Source organism: Panthera pardus, unplaced genomic scaffold (assembly GCF_024362965.1).
Source record: "Panthera pardus isolate Hobbes unplaced genomic scaffold, ASM2436296v1 HiC_scaffold_22, whole genome shotgun sequence".
Classification (NCBI taxonomy): domain Eukaryota; kingdom Metazoa; phylum Chordata; class Mammalia; order Carnivora; family Felidae; genus Panthera; species Panthera pardus.
In genome coordinates this window covers 10,498,903-10,524,527 of record NW_026526788.1, presented here as the reverse complement: position 1 = coordinate 10,524,527, position 25,625 = coordinate 10,498,903, and the positions used below count along the sequence as shown (strand labels likewise).

General features: G+C 41.3%; 2 protein-coding genes and 1 pseudogene across 2 annotated transcripts in view; 2 read left to right on the top strand and 1 right to left on the bottom strand.

Moving 5' to 3' along the window:
• LOC109255385 (zinc finger protein 25-like) overlaps positions 1-3,619 on the top strand; it is a 35,380-nt gene extending 31,761 nt beyond the window's left edge. Inside the window, exon 7 of the mRNA XM_019430003.2 lies at positions 3,050-3,619. Within this exon, the coding sequence (XP_019285548.1) occupies positions 3,050-3,285 (236 nt within the window). The 3' untranslated portion in view covers positions 3,286-3,619. The remainder of the gene's footprint in view (positions 1-3,049) is intronic.
• A 7,215-nt stretch (positions 3,620-10,834) lies between these two features.
• The window catches only part of LOC109255371 (zinc finger protein 33B-like), a 35,317-nt gene continuing 20,526 nt past the window's right edge, over positions 10,835-25,625 (top strand). Inside the window, 3 exon segments of the mRNA XM_019429982.2 lie at positions 10,835-11,111; positions 21,796-21,940; positions 22,218-22,313. Of these exon segments, the coding sequence (XP_019285527.2) occupies positions 11,097-11,111; positions 21,796-21,940; positions 22,218-22,313 (256 nt within the window). The 5' untranslated portion in view covers positions 10,835-11,096.
• LOC109255384 (PRELI domain containing protein 3B-like) lies at positions 13,839-14,729 on the bottom strand (annotated as a pseudogene).

Genomic DNA, 25,625 nt, shown 5'->3' with positions numbered 1-25,625 from the left:
TACCGACAATTAGTGTCATTCGATAGTATTTAATTTGTGTACCATCTAATAGGATGCAGTGAGAATACAGCCAAAGATGCATAACCTGAGTCAAAGCAGAGAGGAACATCAAACCCATGTTGAGGCACACTCTTTAAAATAAATGACTTGTGGGGCGCCTGGGTTCAGCATCTGACTTCGGCTCAGGTCATAATCTCGTGGTTTGTGAGTTTGAGCCCTGCCTCGGGCTCTGTGCTGACAGCTCAGAGCCTGGAGCCTGCTTCGGATTCTGTGTCTCTCCATCTCTCGGCCCCTCCCCTGCTCATGTTCTGTGTCTCTCTGTCTCTCAATAATAAATAAACGTTAAAAAAAATTAAAAAAATAATAAAATAAATGACTTGTGGCATGACTGGGTTGCTCAGTCGGTTAAATGTCCAACTTCGACTCAGGTCAAGAGCTCGTGATTCATGAGTTTCAGCCCCATGTTGGGCTCTGTGCAGACAGCCTGGAGCCTGCTTCAGGTTCTGTCTCCCTCTCTCTGCCCCTCACCCGCTCATGCTCTTTCTCAGTTAAAAAAAATTTTTTTTTTTAATAAATGACTTGTGATCTTCAAACATGTCATGATCATGCAAGTCAAGAAAACTAAGAAAGTGTCCCAGGTTGAAGGAGACTGAAGAAATAGCAAATTACAATGCAGGATCCTGGATTAAATCATTTTTCTGTAAAGGGAATTATTTAGAAAATGGGTGAAACTTGAATGAGGTCTGAGGATGAGGTGGTAGGTATTAGTGTTAGTTTCCTGATTTTGAGGATTGAAATGTGATTATGTATTCTTGTTAATAAAGTATGTGAGGTGTTGGAATATGCTGACAACCTACTCTCAATAATTCAGAGAATAAAAGGTTATTTGCGCTACTCTTGCAAATGTGTTCTGAGTTTAAAATTATTTCCAAAGACTAATGTAGCTTGTACTTGATAAGTAAATCACCTACTCTTTAACTTAGTTAATAATGTTAAGCTACAAGTTAAAACACAGACTTAGTTAAAAATTGAACTGATTCTAAGAATCTTCCCTAGAGGAAGTCCGTGTATTCAGAGCAGAAGAAACAGGACTGTGAGCTGATTACTGTGTGCTTATAACTCATATGTGGATCTTTGGGTCACATTCTTTGAAACAATAGAGGAAATTGGAGGGCATTGGCAGCTATAACTGGTAACCATGTTTACTCCTGAGTTGATGGTCTCTCGGCTCAGGCATTTTATTCTTGGGCTGACACTAGCCATCGTATGGGGAGGAAGAGGCATTGTGGATGTCCTGTGGGGAGGAAGGAGTGACTGGGTTATCTTAAGTAAACTTCCCCTCTGTGCCCTCTATATAATTACTAAACGTATGTTGTCAAACATTTACTAAGTATCGGGCCCTGTGCTATAAGTTATCAAATTTAACTTTTAGTAAGCCAGGGGAGTGTGAATGAATGGCTATGTTAGTGATGATGAGAATGTGGATCAGGGAGGAGACATCACTCTATCAACGTCATGTGGAACGTAGGAGCTATGGGTAGGAACCTTGTGGCATCCTTAACGTGACTAGAAATTAGACCTGTAGACCGTGTTGTCTAATTGTACATTTTAGTTCATTCAGGCTGCTATAACAAAGTCATAGACTGGGTGGTTTATAAACAGCAGATACTTATTTCTCACGCTTCTGGAGCCTGGAAGTCTAAGATGACCGTCCTGGCAGATTTTGTGTCTGGTGAGGGCCTGCTTCCTGGTTCATAGAGGTCCGTTTTCTCCCTGTGTCCTCGCATGGCAGACGTGGTGAGGGATCCCTTTGGGGCATCTTTTCTGAGGGCACTAATCCCATTCATGTGGTCTCCGCTCTAATGACCTAATCATCCCCCGAAGGCCCCACTTCCAAATATTACGACATTGGGATTAGTTACCCACAAAATGATTTTTTTTTTTGGAGGGAAGGTGACATGGGGCATAAACAATCTATAGCATTATTTCATTTTTATTATTTTTATTTTACAAATAATATTGGAATACATGTATATATTTTTAAATTACAACTATTCCTTTTTTTCTTCCTCCCCTTCCCAGTACAGGGACAGCAGTCCCAATGCAGGCCAGTGAGGGGAAGTGAAGAGGAACAGAATAGTGTGGCTGTTCCCATTACGGAAACACAGGACACTAGGGAGGTGAGGGTTAAGGAGATTATAGATAGAGGAAATGGTTGGCATGGGTGGAGATTGATTACATTGAGGGCAAGATGAAATGTATTGAAACTGATAGCCAAATTTCTCCCTGTTGAAAGTATTTACAAATACAGAAAGGCAGAAGACTAAGCAGAACCCTGAGGTGTTGACATAGAAATATTTATAGGTGTGTATGTCCACATATGTGTGTAGACACATGCATGTGTATATGCAAATGTACGTGTGTGTGTGTGTGTGTGTGTGTGTGTGTGTGTGTGTGTCCTCCATACATGTATTTCCTAGCTCTCTATACTGAGATTGCTTAGAAGCAAGTACATCCTCACAGCAATGAGCAGTACCTTCCAGAGTCTGGTGCCTAGATACTACCTTCCACTTAAAGGAAACAGAACTCCTTTGTAAATGGCTGATTCCAAACTTGGGCCAGGGAAAGCGGATGAACCTAAAATATCTTCTCGAGGGAGAAGGCAAAGAGCTGCTCAAGGAATAATGGGGGCATAGCAAAAGTACACAAAAGCCATCTCAAAGATGCTCCTGTTGGCCAAATCTGAAACAATTTGAGCATGAAAACAAGTAGTAAGAATGGAATATAATCTTTGGTACAAAACAGAAAACCATGAATCCGTATTGATACAGAAAGAAATGAATGGGAGAAGGGGAACCTTTTCCTTACTAATATATGTATGAGGAATAATGGAAATAAAAAACCAGTATTTGGTAGTGACTGATTCAGGTGAGATTATTAACAGATACTAAGATTGGTGAGTGGATGAGGGACAGATTATTGGCATAATCTCAGAATATATCTCCACAAATACCAGTTTCAAAGGGGAGAATGGTGATTTTTTTGGCAGGGAAACCTACCAGACACCAAAATGACAAGATAATCAAGGCTAATATCACCACTGTCAACAATGTGTGTCCCATGACGCGACGCATTGATCTATCTTCTCTGTGGTTACTACCAAGAAAGCATGACCTAAGTCTGGTGATGAAACATAGGATAGACTCAGACTGGTGGCATCCAGAACCAGGAAGGAGAAAGATGTTGGGACAGCTGTTGAGATTTGAAGGGGGTTTGTGGATTTGACAGTAGTGTTCTGTTAAGGTTGATTTCCTGGCTTGCTTGTTTGGATGGTGGTTCTGTAGGAAAGTGCCCTCATTTTAGGAAAATGCATAATGGAGTACTTAGGAACTGTGGTGTATGGTGTCTGTTGTTTGATCTCAAATAGGAAAAGAATGATCATAAGAGGATAGTTGATTAAATAGATACATGCAAAAAGAATGCAGTGAAATGTTAACAGTTGGGGAATCTAGGTAAGGAGGATATCAGAATTTTTGCATTGTTCTTGGAACTTTTGTAAAATTTGAAATTATTTCAAAATGATTCATTAAAGAATTAATTTCTTTGGACCCACCACCTTTACATTGGTAGCCTGCCATGCTTTAACCATTGCTATTAGTTCAGTGTGTAACCTTTTACATCTTCCTTTACCGTATAGTTAAAACCCACATATATGCATGTAAAAAGAATGTATAGTAAGAGTACTGTCTTACTTTAAGATTGTTTTAGTTACGCAAATTTTAAATGACCTCATATAAACATTGATGAAGTCTGATTTATTATCGTAATGTTGAAAGAATACAAGTTCTGAATTATTATTAGTTGTCTGGAATAACAAAATGTTAAAACTGACATCTCAAACGAAGTACAGATTGTCCCTCTCGTTGCCATATGGTAAAGATACTTTAGCTAGTAAGCCGAAATGCATTCTGTAATTGGTTGTATCTTGTGAATGAACCCCACTCTTACATAAGTGCATAGGAAGTTTTATGTGTTATTTGATGATTTGGGCTTCTTTTATTTATTTTTAATTTATTTTCTTTTAAATGTTTATTTTTGAGAGACAGAGTGCAAGTGGGGGAGGGGCAGAGAGAGAGGGAGACAGAGGGTCCAAAGCGGTTCTGTGCTGACAGCACAGAACCTGACGCAGGGCTCGAACCCATGAACTATGAGATTATGATCTGAGCTAAAGTCAGACGCTTAACACGCTGAGCCACCCAGGCGCCCTAGACTTCTTTTAAATTACAAATTGAAATTGAAAATATCTCTAAAAAAGGGAAGAAAGAAAATATTTCTTTTTTTTTTAATTTTTTTAACGTTTTATTTTTTTTTTTTAATTTTTTTTTTTAACATTTTTATTTATTTTTGAGACAGGGAGAGGCAGAGCATGAACAGGGAAGGGTCAGCGAGAGGGGGACACAGAATCTGAAACAGGCTCCAGGCTCTGAGTGGTCAGCACAGAGCCCGACGCGGGGCTCGAACTCACGGACTGCGAGATCATGACCTGAGCCGAGGTCGGCTGCTTAACCAACTGAGCCACCCAGGCGCCCCAGAAAATATTTCTTAAAATCTTTAAAAGTCAGGTGCCTGGGTGGCTCAGTTAGTTAAGCGTTCGACTCTTTTTTTTTTTTTCAATATATGAAATTTATTGTCAAATTGGTTTCCATACAACACCCAGTGCTCATCCCAAAAGGTGCCCTCCTCAATACCCATCACCCACCCTCCCCTCCCTCCCACCCCTAGCATTCGACTCTTGATCTCAGCTCAGGTCTTTTTTTTTTTTTCCTTAATGTTTACTTTTTGAGAGAGTGTGAGCAGGGTAAGAGCAGAGAGAGAAAGAGGGGGACACAGAATCCAAAGCAGGCTCCAGGCTCCAAACTGTCAGCACAGAGCCCGATGTAGGGCTCAAACCCACAGACCGTGAGATCATGACCTGAGCCAAAGTCAGATGTTTAACTGACTGAGCTACCCAGGTACCCCTCAGCTCATGTCTTGATCTCAGGGTTGTGAGTTTAAGCCCCGCATTGGGCTCCATGCTGGACGTGAAGCCTACTTTAAAAAAGAACCAAAAAAACCCCAAAGCAAACTAAACAAACAAAAAAAGCCCCCAAAACAAAAAACTTCAAAAGTCATCTAAATAAAGGAAATAAAAAACCATCATTAGGCAAACAACACATCAATGATTGCTGTAGACACTATCCATTAACAGATACTAATATTAGAAGGCTTTACATTTGAAGAGAAATGGCATAGTTGCATGGCCTGAAATGATCTCCTCCAAGATACTCACAATGTGAAAAATTGTAACTTTACAGCAGAGGACCCTGGCAGACAGAACTTTACCAGAGTGGTTAACGTCTCCAGTAATAAGACACAGCAACATGATGAACCCCGTGACTGGATGCTCTGAGAAGCACAGGTCTCTTCTGTGGTATTCTTGCCCAAAACATACAATATCCTCCCAATCATGAGAAAACATCAGCCAAACACATTGAGGGACATTCTACAAAATAAGTGACCAGTATTCATCCAAGTGTCAAGGCTGTGAAAGAACAGGAAAGACTGAGGAGCGTCCCTCCAATCAGGTGACATTTCCTGCACAGACTGCAGATACCATGTCTTAGAACTCCAGCTCATACTCTCTTCTGAATCTAGGACCAAACCTTCCACAGTCATAGTCCTCGATGGCTTCTGAGAATGGCAACATCTTCCAGGTTTTGCCCACTTCTTGGGAGATGAATCACAAATTCTGATCAGAAATATAAAATATGCTCATTTTTGGACTTCTCTTACTGCTCTTTAGCTCTGGAGAGGGAACTCAGGCTAGAGAGTGTTATCTTCCAGGTCGAATTCCTGTTCATTGTGCTGGGCCTTGGGTCCTTGAGAATGATACACTTGCATAGAAACTTCATCCAGGGTGCCAAAGTCTGACTCTCTAAGGATGCTCAGTTCCCTAGAAACTCAGACTGTATTTTGTATAAACTCAAATGCCACTGGGGACACAGCGTGGTGGGACAGTGCAGGTATGTCCTAGGGACTTCAGTTATGCTGTGTTCTAAGGACTCCAAAGAGACAGCCAGAGATCACAGAAAGATAATGCCCATTTAGTAATCCCTGGTCCCATATGCATCCCAGCACGTCCTGGGGAGCTTGGAAATGCTAAGTGAGCTGAGAGCTCGCACAATGGACCTGTATTCTATAACGCATAGGGATTATATATATATACATACATACGTGTGTGTGTGTGTGTGTGTGTATGTGTATATATATATATATATATATATATATATATATATATATAGCTATATATATAAAGCTATATGTATAAAGCTATATGTATAAAGCTATATATATATATAAAGATATATATATATATATATATACACACACACATAAAGGTATGTATATATATATATATATATATTTAGAGCTTGGTTTCTGAACATGGGGCACTGTTGCCTTTAATCCTTTTGGTTGGGTCTTTCCTGGGTCTTGGGCAGTTCCCTCACACACATGCTTATCGTCTCAGCAGCTTCCTGTCTGGGCCGCTCTGTCCTTTACCTCGCCCTGCAAACTTGAGCTGCTCTCATGAATGCTATGTAATGGTGCCCTTTTACCTGTAAGAAGGTAACTTCATCTGGTATCAAAAACTTACAAATTAAGTACAAGCTTATTTTCTGTGCCTCGGAATCTTTTCAGATGATCTATTGAATCATTGTGGTTTCAACCTTTAATACCATTCTGATTGAAAAAAAAACCAAACCTCTGGAGTAGAATTTTGATGCGAACATGATGCATAGAATGTGAATACCCCACCATTCTGCAAGTAATAATTTAGAGGAAGATACTTTGCATAATATACATGAAATGTTGAGAAAATAAAGTATTAAAATACAAGTACCTTATAATGCTCATAGATTAATGTTTTTGAAAACTGCACCCATCCTTCTTTGCATTTATTCTTGCTGTGGCGGAATAGTGGCCCCCAAAGAGGTGCACATCCTAATCCCTAGAATCTGAGAATATGTTACCTTACCTGGCAAAGGAGACTTAGCAAATGTGTTTAGGTTAAGGATCTTGAGATGCGAGACTATCTTGAGTTATCCCAGTGGGCCCAATATAATCACAAGAATTCTTCCAAGGAAAGAGGGAGGCAGGAAAGTCAAAGTCAGAGACACGTGACAACATGGGCAGAGGTGGCGGTGATGCAGGATGACAAGGCAAGGACAGCCTTTAGAAACTCGTAAAGGCAAAGAAGTGGATTCTCCCTCCCATAGAACATCCACAAGGAATGCAGCCCTGACACCTTGATTCTAGCCATGTGATACCTGTTGTGCCCTTCTGAATTCCAAGAGCATACTCAACTTGTGTTGTTTTAAGCCACTATGCATGGGGCGCCTGGGTGGCTCAGTCGGTTGAGCGCCGACTTCGGCTCAGGTCACGATCTCGCGGTCCGTGAGTTCGAGCCCCGCGTCGGGCCCCTGTGCTGACAGCTCAGAGCCCGGAGCCTGTTTCAGATTCTGTGTCTCCCTCTCTCTGACTCTCCCCCATTCATGCTCTGTCTCTCTCTGTCTCAAAAATAAATAAACGTTAAAAAAAAAAAAAAAGATTTAAGCCACTATGCAGTAATTTGTTACAGCAGCAACAGGAAATTAAAACACCTCTAAACGGTTAATTTTGAATTATGAGGAGTATGAATTTGTTTTTCTTTAGGATAAGTGGGTACGTTTTTCTTGAGATATATAATTGACATATTAACATTGGGTTAATATGGACTTATATATCTACCAGCTGCTAAGTTTGTACCCTTAAACAACATCTCTCCTGTTCTCTGAATGCCCAGCCCTCAGTAACCAACATTCCACAATCTGTTTTTGTGAGATAAGCTTTTTTAGATTCCATATAACTGTTATCCTACAGTATTTGTCTTTCCCTTTCTGACTTCACTCCCATAATGACTTCAAGGTCTCTTCATAGAGTTGCAAGTGGACAAGATTTTCTTTCTCATGGCTGAGGAGTAGTGTGTTTTATGTATTTACCACACCTTCTTTACCCATGCATCTGTTGATGGACACTTACATTGTTTCCATATCTCGGGTATCGTGAATAACAATGCAGTAAACATGGGAGTGCATGTATCTCTTCAGTGTCCTGTTTTCATTTTTTTAAAAAAAATTAATGTTTATTTTGATAGCGCATGCACACGAGTGGGGGAGGGGCAGAGAGAGCGAGACAGAATCCGAAGCAGGCTCCAGGCTCTGAGCTGTGAGCCCAAAGCCTGACATGGGGCTTGAACCCACAAACCGTGAGATCATGACTTGAGCCAAAGTTGGACCCTCAACCGACTGAGCCACCCAGAAGCCCCCGAGAGAATGTACTTTTGTAAAGTACATATTAAAGTACACAAAAATCAAAGAGAAAAAAGTATGTACAAAAATTTGTTCAGATTCTTAGTGGAATGTTGTCAAAGAATATTGAGCCTTTCATTGAAAGGGTCGATCTCTTGGGGTGCCTGGGTGGCTCAGTTGTTTGGGCGACCAACTTCGGCTCAGGTCATGATCTCACCACTTGTGAGTTCGAGCCCCGCTTCAGGCTCTGTGCTGACACCTCAGAGCCTGGAGCCTGCTTCGGATTCTGTGTCCCGCTCGCTCTCTGCCCCTCCCTCGCTCCTGCGCGCGCTCTCTCTCAACAATAAAACGTTAAAAAAATTAAAAAAAAAAAACGGTCAATCTCCCATTTCTTCAAGTAATTTTAACGTCACAGAGGAAAGAATATGTAGACGAATTAAGAAATTTTGTTTTGGACTGTCGATTTTCTGATGTATCCTCAGTTATCATTCATTGTTGTCGTGATTTTGATGAACAAGCTTTCTTGATACCGCCCTTGACCCCTGGCTTTTTATTTCCTGAGAGAGTTGCTGATGGTGACAGATCCTATTTTTTTTCATATATTCTTTTATTGTGTTGATGGAGTCTATTTCATAGTATTTCAAAAAGTGAACTCGACAAACAGGTTCCTTTCCTTGACAGCTCTAGTCTAAATGGCACACTGGCGTCACATAGAATTCAGCTGCAATCCGCAACTTTTGGGGAGTCCCTGACGGGCTCTGACTGCTTGGGTAACTAGGTCAAGCTCCCCAAACTTCCCACGTGCTAGGTAAAGACTGCACTCTCAGCCACCCTCCAGCCACTGGTCGGTGAATCTGCAGGGAAAGGTAGTTTTCTGCCTTTCGGCGCGGACTGCTCACACTGTCCGGTTCTGCGCATGCCTAGTTCTGCGCATGCTTAGTACAGCCTTCTGCCTCTGGGCACTTCCGCCAGGCTTTTCCTCCCCTCCCGTTCTCCTCACTTCTCGCGTGGGAGGCGGTTCCCCGGCCGCCGAATCTCTGCGCTTTTCTGGGGTCAGTGCCTCATGACGAGGGAGCGATAGGTGAGCGCGGGACGGTTGGACGAGGGCCGAGGGGGGCGCTGCGCTGACTGGGAAGTCGCGGGCGGCTGTAGGCGGTCGGTGCCCGATCGCGTGGAGGAGGTCCGTGGACCGGGGACGGCGGGATGGGGACGTGTCCATCAGCGCTAGAGGTCGGGCCCCCCGGTGCTCAGTCCCTGCCGGAGCGGCCGGGGCCGTTCGCGGGGCCCGGTTCTGGAGGCCGCGGGAGGAGGGCGTGTGCCCGGAGGCGGTGGGAGAGGGACGGCGCCGCGGCCGGGAGGGGGGCGCGAGCGCGTCGGGCGGAGGCGGGGTGGTCCGGGAAGACGGGCGCCCCTGCCTGGGCTGACTCGGTTACCGCCCCGCCTCTTGGTTCCCCTTGTCTCCTTCCTGGAGTCCCCCGAGCGGCTCTCCAGTCGGGTGCGCGACTGCTTCTTGAGGTGTGGTGTTACTCAGTCCGGCATTAGGGAAGGATCTCCAAGAATCCCTTACTTTTTGTCTCATTGAATAGAAACATTGTTTGTTTGTTTGTTCGTTTGTTTTTCTTCTCGAAGGTTACTGACTTGTTCAGAATCACAGTTTGTTAGTGGCGAAGCCTGGAAGTTGTGTCTCCCGACTCCAGAGAGACTGCCTGCTTTTCCACACGAGGAAAGGCAAATTGCTTTATAAAAAGATCCTTGTTTTTAAAATTTTTATTTTTGAGAGAGAGAGAGAATGACTGTGAGTGGGGGAGGGGCAGAAAGAGAGGGAGACACAGAATCTGAAGCAGGCTTCATCCAGGTTCTGAGCTGTCAGCACAGAGCCCGATGGGAGGCTTGAACTCAGGAAGTGTGAGGTCATGACCTGAGCGAAGTCAGGCGCCTAACCTACTGAGCCACGCAGGTGCCCCTGTAAAAAGATCCTTTTGAGAAAACCCAACCAGGACGAAGAAAACATAGACCTGTCCTTAAAGCACTGCTTTTTACCATTTTCTGTGGAATCGCTAACCAAAGGTTTAGTAACAGTAGGAAAATTGATAAACAGATTAGTCAGGAGTATTTTTTTGTAAGTTTATTATCACGACAGAGAGAGAAATAGAGCGAGTCAGGAAAGGGCAGAGAGGGAGAGAGAATCCCAAGCAGGTTCCACACTGTCAGCACAGAGCCTGGTGCAGGCCTTGGTCCCACGAACCCTGAGATCGTGACCTGAACCAAGAATCGAGGCTGAACTGACTGAGCCCCCCAGCTTCCCCAGGTCGGGAAGTTTTTTGTTTTTTGTTTTTGTTTTTTTTCTTTTTACAGTAGTTTGGTGAAGAGTTAATGTTGCTTCACTGAGTATATTGTTTTATTTAAACTAGCTTTTTTATTTAAATTTTTTTTTTTTTTTTTTTTTTTTTTTTTTGTGAGCATCACGAGAGGTTTAAACTGTGAAAAAATCCCCAGGAAGCAAATATTTACATTTAGGTGTTCTTTGAGCATCTGCTGTCCTTTCTGAAGGTGAAGGGTACTGACACGCTTCCTATCTATTGGGTTGTATAGTTTTATAGGGCAGGAGCGTTCAGGAGCCACCAGGCAGGCCAGCTCTTTTAGGACCTCATTCCTCCTGTAACTCAGCACAGCACCAGAGTTGTCTACACTTTTCCAAGACAGCAGAAAATGAACAAATCCCAGGTAAGTTGTTCATTCCCCACTTTATTTTGCGATGGACTTGGTGAATCCCATTGCAATGGGAAATTAGCAATAGATAGAAATCTACCTTTACAGAAAATACAGAGTCACAGATCAATAGCAAGACTAAGGTGGTTTGTAGATGCATGCTGATCATTCTATATTTTAGAGTTTCTAAACTGACCTACAGATAACATCTCTGTTGTTTCTGATAACCATGGAGAAAGGAAGACACAGTCTTTTGCCTACAGACAGAATTTTTTCAAGACACAAAGACTTCTTGGATGATACCTTTTTTGGTTTTAACATAGGGACGCATAGTGAATATCCTTCCTGTGACAGCCTCGAAACGAGTGCCTAAAACTGTTCCTCACTGAGAGTAAAAGGGTCTGAGAGATAGTTCAAGTAGTTAATTTAATGATGGTCATGGTCGATCCTGGTGTCAAACCCGATATGTTCAGAGGAATGAATGGTCTACATGCCTGTTAACAAAAACTCTCCATAACTACTTTAGCCAGGTTGTGTCTGCGAGTTTTATAGCAGATGGTTCAAAGTTAAATTCTCTGGTAAATGTGTCTGAGCTTCTCAAATTCATCCTATGGATTTCTATCTTGGTTTTTCCCTTCCACTTTTTTGGGGTTTGTCCAGGTAAAATTGCCAATGATTTAATTGTAATTGCCTTCCTTCAAGAACTGCTCCATTACTCTTCTGACAGTCTCTCCTGGGGAGTCTTCTTTGTCTCTTCTGATGGCTCTTTCCTGTAGCCTTCCTCATTGTACCCCATCGTTCAGTTCCAAGTTTGTATCCTTTGTCTACCAGTCTTAACGTTTATCTCTACATGTATCCTGGAAAAATAATACTGCTTATTATTTTGAGCACTTCTGAAAATATGTAAATTATTTTAATGTTTATATGACAGGCATTTTCTCCCCTCATTACACTAGTAATTTGAGATCTATCCATAGGAAGTGTATTTATTTACTTTTTTAAATAAATAGTTTTTTAAAAATTTTATTAGAGTTTGTGAGTGGGGGAGAGGGGCAGAAGGAGAGAGAGAAAGAGGGAGAGAGAGAGAGAGAGAATGAGAATATCTTTTTTTTTTAATTTTTTTAACGCTTATTCATTTTTGAGACACAGAGAGAGACAGAGCATGAGCAGGAAAGGGGCAGAGAGAGAGGGAGACACAGAATCCGAAGCAGGCTCCAGTCTCCGAGCTGTCAGCGCAGAGCCCGGTGTGGGACTGGAACTCACGAACCGTGAGATCATGACCTGAGCCGAAGTGGGACACTCAACCAACTGAGCCACCCAGGCGCCCCGAGAATGAGAATATCTTGAGAGAGAATATCTTAATCAGGCTCCACACTTAGGGTGGATCTTGACCCAGAGCTGACTCTCACAATCATAAGATCATGACCTGAGCTGAAATCAAGAGTCCGATGCTTCACCACCTAGGCACCCCTGTAGTTTGTTTCTTTTAATGTTGGATTTTCCTGCTGTCTGGACACAGTGTATCCTAAATACTATATTTCATTGGTCGACATTCAGGTAATTCCATTTTTCATTGATATAAATGCTGCTGTGAATATCCTTGACATTCTCTGATAAATGCAAATGTATCTCCAGACTCATGAACATTGCTTCTCAGAGTGAGGATCTTTGGCCAGAAATGGCAGCGTCCCCTCGAAACTTGTTTGACATGCAGATTGTGATCCACCATCCCAAACCTACTGGAAGAGAACTTTTGGAGGCCAGGCCCAGCAATCTGTGTTCTTACGGGATGTCCGTGTGATGGTGTTAAGTTTAAGAATCATTGCTCCAGTGTCCAGTGATTAATATTTTTGAGTTACAGGATATTAGGATTTCTAATTTTTCTAGGTAAATTGTTATTTATTAGAAAACTACTTTTCCTCCTTTCTCTCCAGATGTAAAAATTATTTTTACATTAAAGGGTGAAGAACTTCATTGTTTAATTTCCACGGGTCTGATTATTTAGTTTGTGCAACTTTCATAAATTTATGGCTTTTTAGGTTGTCTTATTCTGCTGAGTTTTGTAAGAATTCCTGTGTATTTTATTTTATTTATTTATTTTTTAAAGTTTAAAGGGCATTGAGGAGGGCACGTGTTGGGATGAGCACTGAGTGTTGTACGGAAACCAATTTGACAATAAATTATATTTAATATATATAAAAAATTTATTTATTTATTTTGAGAGAGACATAAACAGCGTAAGTCGGGGAGGGGCAGAGAGGGAGACATAGACTCTGAAGCAGGTTCCAGGCTCCGAGTTATCAGCACAGAGCCCGACTCAGGACTCAAACCCACAAACCGTGAAATACGACCTTAGCTGAAGTTGGACACTCAAGCGAGTGAGCCACCCAGGTGCCCCACCAGGCAGATTTCTAATGCATTAAAAGCTTAAAATTCTACCTCAGTGGAGATTTAACATGCCAGTGTGATTTTCCAGGTACTTGTCAAAAATTGTTAAATTTGCCCCAAATCCTGGAGTCTTCACAATTAGATGGTAATTTCAAACAACACTACTTTTGGAAATCTCTTTTATTTAGAAATCCTGCACCTCTTTCTTTTGATCAGAAATTACATAGCTTTTCTTCAACTTATAAAACAAATTCTACTTAAAATAAGTTTTATTTTTAAAATAACAAGTAGATTGCCAGCTTACAGAGACCTGGGGGAGCAGGTTCCATCCTCAGTTCTCTGCAAATGCTGCTGTCACTGTCGGTGCCCCGATGTCCCTCTCCCTGAAGCTACCAGTTGTTCCGTCTCCACATTTAATGTATGTGTAAGCCATTGCATTGCTTCACGGCCACTCTTTGCATTTGCAGATGTTGTACTTACTGTCAGTCCTTCAAGGTAACTGCTGAGACAGACTCCTTTCACAATGATTATGGCTTCTTGAGTCAAAAGAGTTTTTTCTGGGTCCTGAGAATGTGGTTTGCATAGAAGTCTGTCATCCACTGAAACCATATTTGTAAATGAAATACTAGCAGACCTAAGTTCCTTGTTTTGTCTATGGGAACAACTACAGACTGTTTTTGCACATACGTTTTAGTTCTGCCGCACCAATAAGAGATCACAGTGGAAGGCAGTCCTCGCTCTGTTCCGAGAAGTCTTTGGCTGTGAAACTTTCCAAAGGGATCTGTATGTTCTGTCCAGTACATCAACTCCAACCAAGCTTGAGGTCATAGGGTTCAGGTATTTCTGCACTGCGACTGTTGAAACAGTTTCCCATGGGTGATTAGAAATGCGCTCTGAAGTCCGTATCTTCATGGTGCTGTCAGCCTGCATGATGACCCTGGCGTCCTGTAGGAGACAGACATCAGGTCACTTTCTTCCCATACAATTTGTCTGAGAACTCTTTTTGAAAACTTGAGTTTCCCCACTGTTTTGCAGTGTGATGTATGTCATAGTGCATACATCTATGTCTGGGTCCTTTCGCGCTCTATTCATTTCCACTGCTTAGTTTGGCCCTTCTTAGGCCAGTACCACATTTGATAAAAAATATTTCAAGTGAGTGGTGTACATCCTTCCACACTTTTTTCGTCTTCAGCAGGATCCTGGCTTCAGTTGGCCCTTTGTGTTCCTGTACAAATACTGTTCGCATTCACAAAATAACCTGCTGGAACTTTATTTGCAGTTGAATTGAATCTATAAGTCAATGTGGGAAAAATTGCTTATTTTCTGATATTGAATATTCTGCTTGTGAACATGATGTATTTTCTACATTTATGTAAGTCTTTAGTAATTTTAAAAGATTCTTTGTGTGTGGAATTCTTGCACACATATTGTTAGAGTTATTTCTATGTGTTTAGCATTTTTATTAATATATATGCTTTTTTTTTTTTTATTTTTGAGAGAGAGAGAAAGAGAGGGTGAGAAAGGGAGGGGAGAGGGGCAAAGGGAGAGGGAGAGAGGGAATTTTAAGCAGAGTCCACACTCAGGGCAGAGCCTGACAGTCCTGGATTCCATGACCCTGGGATCATGACCTGAGCCTAAATCATGAGTTGGATGCTCAACCAAGTGAGCCATTCAGGATCCCCTAATATACCTGTATATATTTTTTTAATTTTTATTTTTTAAATTATTTTTTAATTAATTTATTGTTTAATTTACATCCTAGTTAGCATATAGTGCAACAATGATTTCAGGAGTAGATTCCTTAATGCCCCTTACCCATTTAGCCCATCCCCCCTCCCACAATCCTCCAGCAACCCTCTGTATGTTCTCTATATTTAAGAGTCTCTTTTTTGTCCCCCTCCCTGTTTTTATGTTATTTTTGCTTCCCTTCCTTTGTGTTCATCTGTTTAGTATCTTAAATTCCTCATATGAGTGAAGTCATATGATACTTGTCTTTCTCTGACTGACAGATTTCGCTTAGCATGATACCCTCCAGTTCCATCCATGTAGTTGCAAATGGCAGGATTTTATTCTTTTTGATTGCTGAGTAATACTCCAGTGTGTGTGTGTGTGTGTGTGTGTGTGTGTGTGTGTGTATACACACACACACATACACATACATATACAGATACACACACACACACACACACACACATACACATACATTCATTTTGCATCTTCTTTATCCATTCATTCATCCATGGACATGTGGACCCTTTACATACTTTGGCTATTGTCAGTAGTGCTGCTATAAACATTGGGGTGGATGTGCCCCTTTGAAACAGCATATCTGTATCCCTTGGGTAAATACCAAGCAGTGCAATTGCTGGGTCTTAGGGTGGTTCTATTTTAAATTTTTTGAGGAAACTTCCATACTGTTTTCCAGAGTGGCTGCACCAGTTTGCATTCCCACCAGCATTGCAAAAGAGATCCTCTTTCTCCGCATCCTCGCCAACATCTATTGTTGCCTGAGTTGTTAATGTTAGCCATTCTGACAGGTGTGAGGTGGTATCTCATTGTGGTTTTGATTTGTATTTCCTTGATGATGAGTGATGTTGAGCATTTTCTCATGTGTCTGTTAGCCATCTGGATATCTTATTTGGAAAAGTGTCTACTCATGTCTTTTGCCCATTTCTTCACTGGATTATTTGTTGGGTGTTGAGTTTGATAAGTTCTTTATAGATGTTGGATACTAACCCTTTATCTGATATGTCATTTGCAAATATCTTCTCCCATTCCATTGGTTGCCTTTTAGTTTTGCTGATTGTTTCCTTCGCTGTGCAGAAGCTTTTTATTTTGATGAGGTCCCAATAGTTCAGTTTTGCTTTTGTTTCCCTTGGCTCCAGTGACGTGTTGAGTAAGAAGTTGCTGCGGCTGAGGTCAAAGAGGTTTTTGCCTGCTTCCTTCTCTAGGATTTTGATGGTTTCCTGTCTTACATTTAGGTCTTTCATCCATTCTGAGTTTTTTTTGTGTGTGTATTATACATATATTTTCAATTGTACTTTTTAATTGCTTGTTGCTGACATGTTATTTTTTATATATTGACCTTAAATCAACAATTTTTCTACACTAATTTACTATACCTAATAATTTATCTCAACCTTATTTGCATTTTTTATATATACACATGTGTAATCTGGTATTAGTGACACTGCTGTTTACTTTTTCCAATTCATAAAACCTTTTTTTCTTTATTGCCCTCTTAGGTCCTCCAATATATGATACTCAATAGATGCAAAGAGTAGGTTTCCTTGTCTTTATTCTGTTCTCAAAGGTGAAGTTTTCCTCTCAATATGTGATTTTTGCTGCATTTTTTTTTTTGCATTTCTTACCACATCAAGGATGTCCACTTCTATTCCTAGTTACGTAAAGTTTTTATTTTCTTCATGAGTGCCTTTTAAACTTTATTAAATGGTTTTGGACATCTATTGAAATCATATTATTTGTCTCCTTCATTTTCTTAGTTGGTGAATTACATTAATTTTTAAATGTAAAACTACCTGGATATTTCTGAAATAAATCTAACTGGGTCATGCTAATATTTTGTTTCGGGTTTTTGTTTCTATGTCTATGAGAGAGATTGACCACTAAGTTTTTGGCCAGGGGGAGATATGTTCTTCGTAGGTTTTAGTATTTAGCATCAAAGTATGTTGAATTCATAACATGAATTCTTGAGTGTTTCCTCTTGGTTTCTCTACAAGATTTTGTTTTATTGCTACTTCTTTCTTAGATATACATCCATATGTGGCACCATCTGTGCATGGAGTTTGTTTCTCCTTCCTTCCGTCCTTCCTTTCTTCCACACCCAATCAGGGGCTCATTTTATACTCTGTTTGTATGATGTTGGCCTTTTCTTTCAGGAGATTCTACATGTAAGTAACACCATATGGTGTTTGTTTTCTCTCTTGACTTACCATAATGCCCTCAAGGTCTGTCCATATTGTCACAAATGGTAGGATTTCCTTTTTCCTTTGTTTTTATGGTTGAATAGTATTCCATTGTGTGTGTTTACACACCACATTTTCTTTATCCCATCCATTCCTCTGTTGATGGACACTTACACTGTCATGCCTCAGCTATTGTAACCAATGCTGCAGTGAACAAGGGATTAAGGTGTGTTTTGCAATTTTGATTCCATTTCTTTTGGATTTGTGCCTAAAAGTGGGATTTCTGGATCATCTGGTAGTTCCATTTTCAATTTTTTGAGGGACCGCCATAGTGTTCTCCAAGGTAGCTGCGCCAATTTACATTCCCACCAACAGTGAAGGGTTCCCTTTTTACGCCACATTCTTGCCATTTATTATCTCTTGTCTTTTTGATGGTAGCCATGCTGAGAGGTGTGAAAGTGATATTTCATTGTGGTTTTGGTTTGCATTTCCTTGATGATTCATGATATTGAGCACCTTTGCATATACATATTGGCGTTTGTAGGTCTTTGGAAAAATGTCGGTTCAGGTCCTTTGCTCATTTTAATTGGATTATTTGCTGGTTTGCTTTTTGAGTTGTATGAGTTGTTTGTACATTTTGGATATTAACGTCTTATCACATACATGATTTGTGAATATCTTTTCCCAATCTGTAGGTTACTTTTCAGTTTATGGACTGTTTGCTGGGCAGGGCTCTTAAGTTGGATGAAGTCTTGTTTGAGCTTTTGTTGCGTTCCTTTTGGCATCTTATCCAAAAAAACATGATCCTAGAGAACAATGTGGAGCTTCTCCCCTATGTTTTCTTCTAGGAATTGTATGGTATCAGTTCTTATGTTTAAGTCTGATTCATTTCAAGTTAATTTGTATGAGTGGTGTAAGATAGGAGTATAGTTTCATTCTTTTGCATGTTGGTATCCCGTTTTCCCACCACCATTTACCGAAGAGACTATCCTTTCCCCATTGTGAGTTTTTGGCGCCCTGTGAAAAATGAGTCAACCATATAAGCGTGGGTTTGTTGGGGGGTTTCTCTTCTGCTCCATTTGACTGCAACTGTTTTTATCACTGAAATAAGTCTCTCTTTGGCCGCAGTTGGTATTCCCTGTAATGTATCTTAATTAGGCCTTCATTCACTTCGTTCATTAACCATTTATGAATAGTTAGTATGTGTCTTAATGTGTGCCAGCTGGTGAGGATTCTAAGAATGAGACATCGCTCTTTATAAGGAGAAACTCTTAGAACTGTGTAGGGCATTAAAAGAAACTCACGTGATTTTGACGCTACTGTAAGTCCTACGGTGGGGATCCTGTTTTGTTTTCCTCATGATTTTTCATTTCTGGTTAAAAATGAAAAGACAAGATTTTCAAGGCTAAAATAACATAATTGTTTTTTGTGTTGGGTGACGTACCCCATTTGTATTTGTTCTTGTGAGGCTTTAGTCCCTCCATCTGACAATGTATTTATTCCCTATGCTTTTTCTTGGTTGTGTGGGGCACCCTGATTGAGTGGGAGCCGGTAGGGGGTGCCAGTGAAGAATTCACTAAGACAGAACAGAGGAAATAGAAGTTTACCGGATACCCTGCAAGTGAGCAGCGGGCAGGATGGCAAAGGGGAGACCGTCTGCTACTAGGCGGTGGTGAGGGGCTGTAGTTCTAGAGTAGCTGTAACTTTTCCCCCTTTTTTGGTAATCTTAGGCACTGTGCCTGCCGTGGGCAGCCCATTGGTCAGTGAGGGCCTGTGGCTTAATGAGCCTGTTCACGTCAGCTTGGTGGTCGTGGTCGCTGTGGGTCCTTTTGCCTTGCTCAAGCTTTGACTGCTCAAGCCTGTTGTATACACAAGTGGTCTCTAGAGGTTGTTCGTTTGTATTTTATTGGATTATTTTGTTTTGTTTTTTCAACACTGCATCAGTCAGCTTGTGTCATAACAAAGGATTCATAAATTTATTTTTTGTTTGTGTCTGTGATCTTAGGGGCTAAGGCGTGGCTCTGTTCCCTGTGCTGTGCATTGTGGGGTCAAGGATGAAGGATGATGTCTCTGAAAACTTCTCCCTGAAGTGACACATTTCCCTTGTACTACTTTTCATTGGACAAAGCAAGTCACGTGGCCCAGGTTCATGTCAGGGGCAGGATTTCTAATGTACCCTTATGGGCAGGCTGGGGGGCCAGGACTTAAAGTTTACTCCTACTAGAGTGGTTCAGTATTTAAGTTTTATTCTAATATTAATTATCATTTAAGTTTAAATTGTGGTTATAGTTTGTAATTTTCTCTCAACATATAAAAGGACCTTTATTATTACTGCAATTCGACCTTTACATTTACTTCAGTCATCTTCTGCTATCCCGTATTTTGTGGAAGCCCTCTGAAGTATTTTGTTTCCCTTAATGAAGAATATTTGTAATACTGTTTTTCAGACAGTTTCATGGGGCACCTGGGTGGCTCAGTGGCTTTAGCATCCTTCTCTTGCTTTCAGTCCAGGTCCTGATCTCACGGTTCCTGGGATGGAGCCGTGCTTGGGGCTCCACACTCACAGCATGGAGCCTGCGTGGGATCCTCTCTGTCCCTTTCTCTCTGCCCCTCCCCTGCTCGTGCTCTTTCTCTCTCTCAAAATAAAGAAAGAAACCTAAAAAAATTTCTTGAAGCAGTTTCATTAAAGGACAGAGCTGGTATGTCAGGAATGATTTGGAATCGAATATATCTCTTGATTGGTGAATTCTAATTATGTGCCCGGATAATACTACGTTAAGTAAGTTTTCTGGATTAGCTAGTGCAATCCTACACCACCTTTATGCTGTAGGTACTGAAATTACAGAAGCGTATAAGGATTTAATTTCGGGATCTCTACAGAATAGACATTTGCAGAAAGTGCAGTTTGAGAAGTGGACAAATTTGAGATCTCTTGAGTCAGGTCCACCAGAAGATACCTCTTCTGCCAGTTTGCTACTTGAAATGTGAGAACCGGAACTCACATTACAAATGATACTGGAAGTGTTCTCAGTGGTTCCCGAGGTGCCTCCTGGTTTTGAAAATGACTCGGGAAGATCTTTGTGTGCTGCTGATTTTATCATCTTGCTCCCCCTCACTTCTTCATAGACGTGTCATGTCTCAGTGTGTTCTCCCACTTCAGATACTTAAGGACCTCAGCCTTTATACTCACGATATGTAGCTGCATCAACAGGTAGAAACATGTTATTTATATATATTTTTTAACTTTTTTATGTTTATTTTTGAGAGAGAGAGAGAGAGAGACAAAGAACATGAGTTGGGGAGGAGCAGGGAGAGAGGGAGATACAGAATCCCAAGCAGGCTTCATGCTGTCCTTACAGAACACGATGCAGGGTTCAAACCCGTGACCAGGGAGATGATGACCTGAGCCGAAGTTAGCCACCCAGGCACCCCGTGGCTTTTACCTTTTAAACTGGAGAATAAAAATTTGTAACAAAATGTATTGATAGTATATTTATGTAATTCATAAATATCAACTTCGATAGTACTCAAAAGTGTTCTTTTTTTTAACTTTTTAAATGTTTATTCATTTTTGAGAGACAGAGAGAGACAGATCATGAGCAGGGAAGGGGCAGGGAGAGAGGGAGACACAGAATCCAAAGCTGGCTCCAGGCTCCGAGCTGTCAGCAGAGCCCAGCAAGGGGCTCGAACTCACGAACTGCGAGATCATGACCTGAGTCGAAGTCAGACGCTCAACCCACTGAGCCACCCGGGCGCCCCAGTACTCCAAAATATTCTTTAAGGTGGAAAGTGATCACACATTGAAGACTCGGTCTAATTTACTCTGTGATCCATTTCATGAATTCCTTTCTGGCACTTCTTGTCATCACAGATCCAGGCTGGATTCTCAACTTTTCCTCCACCATTTGCCCCCTTCTCATTTCCCGAACGTGTTAATGGAGCCCCGCCTTTGCTTGCACCGGGGACCACGACCCTGTGTTCATGAGAGTACGGGTTTCCTCTTCTCCACCAGCCGTTCTTCAGTGAGGCCCCATAAAGAGCTAATTTTGCTGCTCGTTTGTTTTAGTCTGTCTTGTGCATACCTCACCTTAGCGATTGTAATCTGTTACTGCATGTTTTCTAATCAGATTATGTGCTCCTGGAATACAAGAACAGTTTTATTAATCTTAGCATTTCTAAGAATTGGAACAGTTCCGGATACGTTGTGGGATCTGGTGATTTTTACATTAATAATACCCTGAAGCAATGGCATAGCGTTTGTTAGATTTCTCGTCTTCCCTCAAAGCCTAAAGCCAAACACGCCTTCTGCAGACTGTTTTGGTAATCATGAGAAGGATTGGTTCGCATACAGCTTTTTCCATGTCACCCAATTCTGAACATTTCAGATTGAACAGAGATTCCAGGGATCGGTATCATTTAAGGATGTGACCGTGGGCTTCACCCAGGAGGAGTGGCAGTGCTTGGACTCAAGTCAGAGGTCCCTGTACAGGGACGTGATGCTGGAGAACTACAGCCACCTTGTCTCAGTGGGTAAGGACTGTTTTTATATAATTCCAAGTAGCATGTTTTGGTTGTGTTAATTATGAGGCGTATAGGCTCTGCGCCGCGTTGAATGATATTTAAGATTGGAATTCAGGAGTCATTGCCGATTGACCACTTTTGGGCGCCAGGAAGGTAGTTGTGTTTACCTCTCCAGTGAAGTGTTCCGTGGCTTCTTCACCGAGCAGCTGCAGCGGCTTCCTCCTCTTCCAGAGGCCCTGAAGTCTAGGCCACCTGGTCTGAATCCTGAATGATTTCACGTTGACAGGGTCCTGTGCTACCAAACCAGAGGTGATCTTCAGGCTGGAGCAAGGAGAGGAGCCATGGATATGGGAGGAAGAATTCCCAAGCCAGAGCCTCCCAGGTGAGTGGATACATACGGCACCGATGAACGTCAGGACATTTATTATCTTCCCATGATTAACCCAGGGCTGGACAACTTTGGAATGTGTTTTTAAGGTACCTGTTTAGAAGTCATAATCCAGTGAGTGACTGAGAATACTGGTTATTGGACCAAACCTCCAGATTCTGCTCTCACGAAAAATCTTCTCCTGTTTGATTCACGTTTTGAATATTCACCATTCTTACATTTGTCAACAGACCAGTCTTTGCCTCCTCCCCTTTGCCATCGTTTTCCTGCATGAGTGTGTGTTTCTCAAAGCAGTGTCAGCCTCCGACCTTACCGGCGTTGTTGCACTGCATTCCTGCTGTTCCCAGGCATTGTTTCATACACCGATTTTCCGACTCAAATAATTTTTGAGTGCTTGCTGTTGTCTAAATTCCATCGTAGTGAGAGGCGCTTGGGTGGCTCAGTCAGTTGAGCGTCTAACTTCAGCTCAGGTCATGATCTTGCAGTCCATGAGTCGAGGCCTGCATCGGGCTCTGTGCTGACAGCTCAGAGCCTGGAGCTTGCTTCAGATTCTGTGTCTCCCTCTCTCTTGGGCCTCCACCACTCATGCTCTGTCTCTCTCTCTCAAAAATTAATAAATGTTAAAAAAATTTTTTTGATTAAAAACAATTAATAAATGCCATAGCAGTGAAAGAATAATGTGCCAGTGACTTTATACAAGTAGCACTAGTGGCCAAGAGATACATGCAGAGATGGTCAACATCACTAACGTGAGGGACATGCACCTCAGAGCCACATCACACCATTTAGAATGGCTAGCACCAAGAAGACGAGAGAGAACAAGTGTTGGCGAGGATGAGGAGAAAAGGGAACTCTTGTGCACTGTCGGTGGTGGTGATGTAAATTGGTTCACCTACTGTGGAAAAGGGTGTGGAGATTCCTCAAACATTTAAATATAGAACTGTCCTAGGATCCCGCAGTTGTACTTGGGAACATACGCAAAGAAAATGAAAAGAGGATATCGAAGAGAATATACACATTCATGTCTATCACGACCTTATTCAAAATAGCCAGATCTGGACACAATCTGCGTGCTCGTCAGTTCATGAATGGCTAAAGAAAGAAAAGAGAGTAGTATTATTCGGTCATGAGAAATGACATCTTGCCACTTTAGGAGAAAGACAGTTACCTTATGGTGTCACTTATATCTGGAATCTGGAAAAGGCAAACTCATGATAACAGAGGGTACTGTGGTGGTTCCCAGGGGATGGGGTGTGGGAAAGGAGTGATGGCACAAGATCGGAAGAGTACTAAGTAAGCCTAGAGATAGCGGATACCATATCAAGAATGCAGACAGTATCGTATTGTGATAACCACACTTGCCAAGACACCAGAACTGAATCGTTCCAGTCACTAATAAGACATGGGAATTGTGTAACATAATAAAGGTGCTGATTACTGGTACAGTAGCAGTCATAATACAGTTTATAATTGTCTGAAACTAACATGTGCACCTTGAATTTATATAGTTATATGTCTCATGCATTTAAAAAGTAGCACTAGAAAGAGATACTTCTGCGTATTAACGCTGTGTAGTGGTAAAAAATGACCATGGAACTTAGAGCAGAGTTAAATTGTGCTGCTTTAAGAAGAGTAGTCAGGGGAGACCTGAAGTAGGAGATCAGCCACCATTAGAGCAGGATTTGAGTGAAATGTTTGTGTGAGTCGGGCGGTTTCTGCCTCTTCTCAGCAAGGGGAATAGCACCCACTAAGCCAATGAACAGGAATGTGTTTGGTGTTTTTTGGGAAATAGCGAAAAAAAAAAAAAAGTACAATGGCCAAAGGGGAGTGAGTGATTGATGAGTGTGGGACAGGAAATGACGTCAGGCAGTTGTGGTCCACAAGGTAAATATCATAAATCTTATTAAAGTTTTTAATGTTATCCTTTTTAGTATATTTTGGTTAACAAGCAATGTGTGGTTTATGTTTATAAGATCTTTCTCGCCCCTGGAGAAGATATTGGGAAGAGCATAAGCACTACAGATGTCGCTAGAGGACGCTTGTCGTTTTCCTTAAGGGTGATTATGGTCAGTCCAGATTGGAAGGCATGGAGGTAACGAGAGGAGGGTGGATTCTCTGTGTGTCAGGAAGAAGAGTAACAGAAAGGGAAGAGAGGGTGGCACTTGAAGGATTTTAAAGAATAACGGTTGAAAACTTCCCAAGTTGGGCAGTAGAGCTAAAAGTACTCATTGAAGAATCTGCATGAACTGTAAGTAAGATAAACGCAAAGGGATCCACGCCAATGGCATGTCATGATTACATTTCTAAAAACAAGAGAATGTTTCAAAGTAGCCGGAGAGAAACATCTCCTTTTCTTTGGAAATGATAGTGGATGTTTCAGCCAAAAGCATGGAGGCTAGAGGGAAATAATGCCTTTTTTTCTGAGTACTGAAGGAAAAGAACTTTCAGACAAAACTGGTATCTTGTGAACATATATTCATGAAAGGAGAGCTGAAGATACCATAAAAAGGAAAACTAAGAGAAAGTGTTGTTAGCAAACAAAACTTTTAAAAATGGCTAGAGGACCTTCTCCGAATCGAAAGGAAATAACACTAGAAAGGTGGAACTTCAGAAAAGAAAGAAAATGGAAGTGGCAAAAATAAGGGTAAATATAATGGAGTTTCCTTCTCATGAGTTTCTACCATCATATTTGATTCAGGCAAAATTTAGAAATATGATTTGATGCTCTATGTGTGGAGAAATTAATATAATTACATTTAAAAGATAGAATAAAGGGCTTTAAATGGAATTAAAGTGTTACATTTCTCTTGAAGTGATAAGATGTTTTGATCCGAGAAGACTATGATAAATTATATATGTGTCTTTTACCTAGAAATGGTCTCAAATACCTAGAACAACCACTAAAAAATTACATGAAGTGGTACACTCAGAAATAGTGTAAACGGAAAAAAACAAAATACTCTAAATTAATGAAGATGGAATGTTTAAAAAAATGTTCAGGTAACCAGTAAGAAAATAAGTTAGGAAGAGATGAGTGAGAAACTGAGAAAACAACCGAAAAATAAAATGGCAGACTTAAACCTTGACGTTAGCAGTGTTCACCATCAATGTAAATGAACTAAATATACCAATAGGCGTATAAATTGGTAGACTGCATGAAACAGAAAACATGATGCAGAAATATGTTATCTACAAAAAATTCACTTCAGAGAGAACATAGTGAGGTTGATAGGGAATAGAAAAAGATGGGGGCGCCTGGGTGGCTGGGTTAAGCATCTGAGTTGGCTCAGGTCATGATCTCACGGT